We start from the raw sequence: 8,987 nt of genomic DNA, 5'->3' as shown, positions 1-8,987 counted from the left end.
AAAAAAATTATGACAACCATGTCCTGACCCCATTTTCTTTTGTATCATGTTATACCAATATGTATTCTACACATGGCTGGTATGCATGTTCTTTGTAGTATACTTGTAACTCCTAGTTGGTGTTTGCGCTTTGCTTTTGGTTTTTAAATTAACTGAGACCTACATTTTCAAATCTTAAGGAAATGTTTCAGTGGCTTTTGAGCTGCAGTTTTGAAAATGTAAATCTTTTTCTTTGGCCTTGTCTTTTTGTGCCTTTTACAGTTTTTCCACACACACATTGGAGACATACATTTTTAGCCCAGTTTTGTCAAAGTCTGGTTACATATTGATGCATTTTAATGAACTGTCAATTTAAAATTGACCCAAGTGACCTTACTGACAGTATAGCTGCAGCATGAGATGTTAGCTTGTAAGGACAGAATGTTAGGAAGCGGGGAAACTGAGACAGAAAATTGAAGAAAGTAGGCCAGCAAGAAATTGCATCAGAGAGAAATGCAGGGAAAAGTGCCATGCCATTTGAAATGACAATTACATTGTCATTTTCATTGTGAATACTTTTAGGTTCTATATTGGCTGTGATCTTTGTACTAACTGGTATCATGGAGAATGTGTTGGCATCACAGAAAAGGAGGCTAAGAAAATGGATGTGTACATCTGTAATGATTGTAAACGGGCACAAGAGGGCAGCAGTGAGGAATTGTACTGTATCTGCAGAACACCTTATGATGAGTCACAGTGAGTTCTGATAAGAACCTCTTATTTAATGTTTAGGTAGCAAACTGCTCTGACTGTGGTTACCTGTTCCATGCAAAGAAAAAAGAAGTTATTCTGCATATGTTGTATTCAGTCGTAATACAAATTGCTTTTCAGTAATTGTCTTCCTCTCCAAAATGTTTCTATACAGTAAATGTTCAGGAAAAGTGACGTTTTCAGGGTGGTCAAAATGTGTTGGGTTTGTTTGCTTGTTTATTTGTTTTAAAAAAAAAAACCCAATGCACCATGTACTTTAAACTGGGATTGATATTTTTTTCTTTTAACAAGGGATGGTTAGAAAGACTAAAAGACAAATGTAGTATTTAGTGGATTTTTATTTGTGCTTTAGTCTGATCTGGATAGAAAGCATAATCCTAGGGGGGGAGTATATGGTTGGTATCTTTTACTGTAAGGCTTTGTGTCATAGAGTACCCCTTCTGTATTCAACTACAAGACTGAAGCTTCTATATGAAAAATGTTTGTACGGAGTGAAACAAGAGCCCTAGTTGTAGTCCAGTTTGTGCAAAATGTATCTTGAATTGGTTTGGAATACTGGTTGGGTGAGACTTCTGGCATTACGCTGTTCCTTTCAACTCTAGAGCAGAAGAATGATTTTTGAAATCTTGATTGCTTGAAAGTGGCTAGTATAAAATTTAGGAACTAATTTTGAAATGGTCTGTGATTTAACCTGTTTGTAAATACAAAAGCAGATTGAATAGTGTAATTAGAATTTGTCAGTCTGAAATATCATGTTACACTTGTATTTAATCATGCCAAGTATCTGCTTGTGTGCAGGGGATTACAAGTTTATGTATTTAAATGTAACCTGTAAATTAAATAGATCAAGTCACTAACACTTTTTTTGGATCTTGCAGATTTTACATTGGCTGCGACCGATGTCAGAACTGGTATCACGGGCGCTGTGTTGGCATTTTACAAAGTGAGGCAGATCTCATTGATGAATATGTATGTCCACAATGTCAGTCCACAGAAGATGCCATGACTGTGCTCAGTCCACTAACTGATAAAGATTATGAAGGTTTAAGAAGAGTACTACGTTCCTTACAGGTGAGAATAAGGATTACAGCAAAGTGGAGCACTTTTTTTACTGTATAGGACATACCTAGTGAGTCTTGGAGTAGGTTTTGATTTCTCTTCCATTTGTTTGAGACTTTTTTTTAAAAGGAAATAGCAACGCTTTTTTTTTTTGTTGTTGGTGAGAAATGCCGCTTTGTCAGCTCCAAACTTGATTGGCATTATTGTGCTGAGGGTATTTTTAGTAATTTGTGTATCAGTGCTTCTGATTTAGTGAAACTAAACAATCTCTTCAGTGGAAGGCTTTTAAAGAAGCAGGTTTACTTAAAATACCAAAAGGCAGAGTATTAGCCTAACTGAACAGGGTGTAGAAGATGCAAGATTCTGTTGTCAGATGAGTTTTTTATGATTTCTGATCTACGCTTCTGTACTTTAATCTCAGAGTTACTAATTTCAATAGTGTTCTTGCAGAAAGTCATTACCAGCATGTAAATGACAGCATCCTGATTAAAAGAATCATATCAGTCTGTTACAGTATATTTCTGGTTTATCTGTCACTCCGAAATAGGCCTTTTCTGCTCTAACTGTAAAGAATTTTCAAGAACTTTGATAAAATATTTGTATGGTAACCTAAATCCTAAAAGGGTAATATTTTGCGTTCTTTTACATTTTTACAGACATTTATGAAAACAAATTAATTTTAGAGTACTTGAAAGTGAAAAGAGCAGCCCATTTCTAGGTGTGAAGTGTCAAGCACTCTCAGTAAATTCATTACACACTTTTCTGTGCAGCCTGTTTAGCACAGTATCTTGTTGTGTCTGAACCTCACATCGTTTCCTGGTTTGAAGAGCAATTACTCAGTCATTGACATTGGGGCTTAAGGCTTTAGACAGTCATCAGATGAGAACTAGCCACCTACACTGCACTTTGTTCTTAAATTCAACTCTAGGCCCCAACAGAGAGAGAGAGATAATGAAAATGTTTGGCTACTAAATAGTGCTAATTTAACTTAATTTTTTTGTAATTATATCTTGTTTTCCTGACAGGCTCACAAGATGGCATGGCCATTCCTAGAACCAGTAGACCCCAATGATGCACCAGATTATTATGGTGTTATTAAAGAACCAATGGGTAAGTGTTTCTAAGCAATAGCGTGAGTGAGTGGGTTTGGGTTTTTGAATATCAACTTCATTAGCTGCTGACCATTTCCATCCAGGGATCTTAAAGATATGTTTTGCAGAATACACAGTTTTTGCAGTCAGGCAAACCAAAACAATGTGATTTCTCATTGAGGTATTTAGAAGTTCATGAGGCTTAATATATCTACTTTTGGCTGACTCCTTAACCCTAAACAGTGTTGGTCTAACATATAAAATGTGAAATTCAGTGCAGCAGTAGGATAGAATTCTTGTTTTTTAAATTACTTCATTTCAAGAGGACAATTTTGCTATGTCTTGCTCTGCTTGGTTTTTTCCTGTCCTTTTCTGCATCAGTTTGTCCTACAAAGTGTGGGCTATGTACTCCAGAGTTTGAGGAGGAAGTGGTGCTAATACAGTTAAGTGTGACGTGCAACTGAAGATGGAGTTTAAAATTGTCTTCATCTGATTTGATAGTGTACTAAATTTTGTATTCTATGTAATTTGTCTTTAAAGTTATATGGACAAGAACTGTTTCAAATCTTGCGTATGTGAGGGAAAGTGGAAGAGGAGATGGCTGTAGCTTTACAATGTTTTACTCTGATCTTATTAGACCTTACCCATTAGCTGGGAATAAGGTGGATCAACACTTGAATGTGAAACCTCTGAAGAAAATCTACCTCCTGCAAGAAATGGCGTTGCTAAATGTTGTTCCTTTCTTTCCAGTTATTGAACCGATACCTTTTCATATGTCTAAATGAGAGCTAGTGTATCATTTGAGCTTTCCCACCTACTCCTTACTGATCCTAGAAAAAGGAAAGTTAAATTTAATACCTTGGCAAATGGTAGTATGTTGACTGAAAATAATATTTTGCTTAGAATTCGTGTCCTTTTCTGTTCCAAAGTTTTGGATTGTGCTGTTATGAAATTGCTAAACAACTCCTATTCCGTGGGGTTAAAGTTTACAAGGAAAGCTCAAATGATAATATAATGAAGCATATGATGATTGAATGAAATAAAGGTACATTTAGCCCTTTCTGACTTAACTAGCAGGAAAATACACTTGTAAGTATAGAAGTAAATATGTATATGTAAAATACACTAGGTAATCCAGGCCCGTCTATATTTGTTTTCAAACATTCTGGCATTACTGGCATTTCAGAGTAAGCACTTTAAGGGCATTTTGCAAGCGTGGGTTGTTGTTTTTTCAGCTAAAAGTGCCACTATACATTGAGACAGCTATATTTATAATTAGCAGTTCTTGTTCCTCTCCCTCTTCTTAATTTACATTTGCATTAAAATAGGACAATTACTGCCTACTTCACCATTCTGGTCTCATTAATGTGTCTAGTCAGTAAGAATGAGAACACTAGCATTTTGCTTTCATCTGTGCCATGTGGTAATGTGCATATGCCCATGAAGACTGGTAATTCATTCAAAGCAAGTCATGAATTCAAATAAAAAATAATCGGAAGGTTTAGATAGCTGTTACATGTGCAGATATGATTCTTGGTCTCAGTAAGCGCTGTAAAGAAAATGAAGTGTAAGTAACTGCATCCAGATTGTCTGACCTTTTTTTTTTTCTTTCTTCTGTCTTTCTTAATTTCTTCAGAAAAAGCAAATAGCTTCCAAGGTCATTTTGATAGTTGCATTTTAATTTAGCTGCACATAACATACTCATGCAAAAGTGTTTATTCTGAAGGAGACCTAGTGGTGTCACCACATCACAACCAGCATTCCTGGAAAAGCAACTAACCTAGACAGGCTTTGTGTCACGCAGTCTTGACAATGTGAACTTCTGTTGAGGATGAAAATGTCTCATTTTAATAATCTTTGGTTTCTTTAAAGACCTTGCCACCATGGAAGAAAGAATACTGAAACGTTACTACAAAAAGGTCACAGAGTTTGTGGCAGATATGACCAAAATTTTTGATAACTGTCGTTACTACAATCCAAGTGACTCCCCTTTTTACCAATGTGCAGAAGTTCTTGAATCATTCTTTGTACAGAAACTGAAAGGATTTAAGGCAAGCAGGTAAGCTAAAGTGTTCCTAATGATAGATGTTCTGTGGTCCCCTAAAATGTCCTTCATGCTTTTATAAGCTTACCTTGCATTCATACAGGGATTTGCCTCTCCATGCACTTTCCTGGACAACTGCTTTTCTTTTAAAGGGAAAAAAAATAATCTGTTCTGTAATAGCCAGCTGTCATTTTCTGTCAAAATTACGGCTTAAATATGATTTTGTGGAGGTTACTTTGTAATGTTTGTTCAAAATGAGTAGTTAGATGCCAATTTAGGCAGTATCATAAATGTAGACAATTTGAATGACACTTTAAGTCATTGCTGCAGAAAACTTAATGAGAATAATTTCTGATCAGGACAAATACTCTGTTCTGAGTTCTGATAATGTTCTACTGTGCAGTAAATGCTTCCCAGATGCTAAAAAGAGACAATCCTTCTGTGAAGCTTATAGTCCAATGAAAGAAATCAAAATAGTTTTTACTACTTCTCTCATCTTTTTATAACTTACCGTATTTGAAACAGAGGGAATAAGTAAGATTTAAAGTAGGACATGGAAAACTAAACACAATTCAAAATTTACTGTTTAAAATTAAACTTTCTTTTTTAATGTTTTTCTGTAGAAGGATTGAGGTAGAGTATTTCCCTAACATAGACATTCCTGAAAAAGAATATGCAACTCTACTACAGATTTTTCGGTTGCTTGCCGATTATGTCTAGTAGCACGTACATGGGAGTTGTATGGCACTAGTCAGATTATAATGGGGTATTTAGTACAGCTGTTCCTAAAACCAGCTTACTCAGAACACTAATGGAGTATACGAATCTCTCCTGTATCACTGCTGTGTTCCAACATAAACCAACTGTAACTGAGTTACAAATGTTGGATGCCTTTCAGCGTTACTCAGAAATGGTGTATGTATAGTAGTTAACTTTGTCCATCCGACTGTAACAGTCAAAACTGTAACAGACTGATAGTCTAAGACATTAATGCAGGATTATATGCGTTTGTAATAAACTAAATTGAAAACTTCACTTTATATCTGCTGTTGTGGAAGCTGTCTAATTTTTATATGCAACAAGAGTAGGATTAATAAGATGACAACAGATCAAATGAATTAGTCCAGCATTTTTCTTTCCAATTTAATACTGTATTAATGATTTTTATCAGTTTTCAACTCATGTTTCTGTCATCTTGCTTTAGCTGGTTATCCAGCATTCATTGCTTGCACACTAATTTCATTGCTGCATCTGATTTGTTATTGTTTTTCATTTATACCATCCATGTTCTTTCTTTTCTTGCAGATTGTGATATCTTTAGTCTGAACTTTTTAACTGGAATCAGAACTGGATGTTGGGGTCACGTTCTTTTATTGTACAATTTGATGACATTAAACTGCCCTAATAATCCAGATCATTTGTCTAAAAAGTAAATGTTGTTGGGTTTTTAGTTTCTGTTACCAGCAGTCATACTGGTAAACATAACTGTATTAACAAAAAAAATTGTCCCATTCCTCAAATACTGTATTGAGAAAAATGAAACATTCATCTTGGAAACCATGTATTTTATTGTTTTATTTTCAGTCACTAATAAAACTGTGAATGTCAAAGAGGAGTTTTGCTGAACTCTGATTAGCAAAAATGTGATTTTAACATGCCTGTTCAGTTTTTTCTATTAAGTTAATCCAAAGACTTCTTGAATAAATTTAAGCAAAGTATACCTTATTATAAATATTCACAATTAAAAATGTCTTTTTGCTTTCCTTTTGATGGACTACTATTATGTACATGTAAGAATAAAACTGATTTCAGGCATTTTTTTAATATTCCAGTGACACACTGCGTTTTACGAGTACTGAAATACTTGTATGCTATAGGAGAAAATGTGCTTAAAATTCAGAGAGAATTATTTTAAGTTTTCTTTTTTCTGAAGCGGGGAAAAAAAAAAAATGGAAGCAACATGGTGGTAATTCCCTCATTGTGATTTACCCTTGGCAACACCTTGCAGTGACTGTATTCTCCAAAATGAAGAGTGCTTAATTCTTCACTTTCTTCTGTACTCTGCAGGTCCCATAACAACAAACTGCAGTCTACAGCTTCTTAGAGTTCAGCGTGTTAACCTAACACACGAGCAAGAATCTGGTTGTCTGAAATTTTTTAATTAAGAAGCCAGATGTTTTTAGTCAGGTTATCCTGACAAGACTTGATGTAAACTGCGTTTTTATTGGTCACAACAGTCAAATTATATTCTTGGCTTATTTTGTCCAAAGGACAAAGAAATAAAAAATCAGCAGCACCACTTCCTTGTCAAGATCAAATTGTTGTACTATTGTGGCAGAAGCAGGAAAACTTTGTTTTGTTGAAGGAGAAAGAGAGCAAGAAAAAAAGATACAGTAAATGGGGTCATGTTTAACTCCATGGAAATGCCACGTCTGTTCTTCAGTGAAGAAGCTGGTTTAAAGTCCACACAGAAAACTTTGACTGTATTTATTTATTGTTGCAAAAAAGACGCTTTTTTATTGCTGCCCTCATTTGTCAGCTAATTATTTTTTCTTATAAAATCCAGCCCCGGTTACATGTAATCCATTCTGTATCTTAACATGATTCCTGTAGGTAAAAGTACAAGAAGACCTCTAGATGTCTTTTCTTTCTATGAAAGGAGCTGCTATGTACACATGTGCACACACACAGAACTGGGAATCAACAACGAGTTTATCATTCATGGTAGATAAAAACAATTAAGCTTGCATAAAAGTTGGGCTAAGTGGTCATGGACTACAGACTCTGTTGCCTTGAATATAACAGTACAATTTGTCATTTACTCTGCACCAGACTGAAATGAGTAAAATCTATTTGAAGGTATCTTGTTTGTAAACATTTGTCAGATTCTAATTTTTTTTCTTTTGTATTAAAATTCAAAATATGGATGTATATGAAACAAAATAAATGGAGATACTTGTTCTCCCCACAGATGTAGGTGTCTTTGAGTGTGCGCTAATATGTTTGTAACACTTTGGGGATCTGTTCAGAAGTATAGCTATTTCAAGTAATAGAGGAGGGAAGTGGCCAGGGAGTTCTGACTTTATTTTGCTCCAAAGGTAGCGCTTACTACTGTTTTTTCTTAAGCAGCTGTTATCTCTTTATAAAACTTCTACAGTGGTGCCAAAATTACTGTAACAGATAACATGGTAGGAAGTATTTTGTGAAATGTCACTGCCCACCGCTGAAATAAGTGATGTTTTGCCAAGCACTCTAGGAACGTCAAGTACCAACTGTAATTGATGCTTTGAAAGGCATTCGGGGCTGCTGCAGCGTTTCCTGCGTGAGGAGTGCTACTGTGAGGGATAAATTGAAGTCACACAAAGATGCAAATTGCAGATGACGTTGCTTTTTCTTTCCAATCTATCGCTTCCACGTTGCGTATATAAATGACTTGCTCGTATTACCCGTCTGTAGTTAATCAGCCGTGGTTTGTACGCGGCTCTTCAACCGTTTGACTAGCTTTTGCACTAATTCACAGTTAACTTCTGTTCTACAGTGATCTGGGATTTACCTGATTTATGGATAAGCTCCTTTTGGGTTTAACCTCACACCTTGCTATGCAAGAACCTCTTCTGTTATTTTTCTTAAAAAGATGTTGCTACTGACCACACTTTCTTACACTTACAGGCTCAGGTGTACAGGTGGTTCTGGGGTAATTTTATCTAATAAAAACCCATGTTTTTTTGTACATACAAATGTTGTCATTTAACCTATATGTGAAAATTAAAAATAATTGTTCAATGTGAAAACAATAATCCATTTATGCTTCTTTAACTTTAAGAAGAGTAGTTGCATTTAGGTTATGTTGTCCTTTGACGTTTTAAAGAAATGCTGCATATTGTATGCATTGTGGTTTTTAATGCAACAAGGAAAAATCTCAACTTTTAACAGCATTTGAACATATCCTGCATATCATCGAAACTTCACAATATTTCTGTACTATTTATTCATATATAAATACATATGACATGATTTAAAACTTTCCTACCTGTAGGCAATAG

General features: G+C 35.1%; 1 protein-coding gene across 1 annotated transcript; it reads left to right on the top strand.

Annotated features, from left to right (window-relative positions):
* Nucleotides 1-561: 561 nt before the first annotated feature.
* BPTF (bromodomain PHD finger transcription factor) lies at nt 562-7,914 on the top strand (the record flags this gene model as incomplete). The annotated part of the gene is made up of 5 exons (XM_009695938.1): nt 562-735; nt 1,629-1,821; nt 2,835-2,919; nt 4,773-4,959; nt 7,012-7,914. Coding segments are annotated over 5 exons (676 nt in total), but the record flags the coding sequence as incomplete, so codon positions are not given.
* Between the last annotated feature and the right edge of the window lie 1,073 nt (nt 7,915-8,987).

Source organism: Cariama cristata, unplaced genomic scaffold (assembly GCF_000690535.1).
Source record: "Cariama cristata isolate BGI_N322 unplaced genomic scaffold, ASM69053v1 scaffold7862, whole genome shotgun sequence".
NCBI lineage: Eukaryota > Metazoa > Chordata > Aves > Cariamiformes > Cariamidae > Cariama > Cariama cristata.
This window is presented reverse-complemented; position numbering and strand designations above follow the sequence as displayed.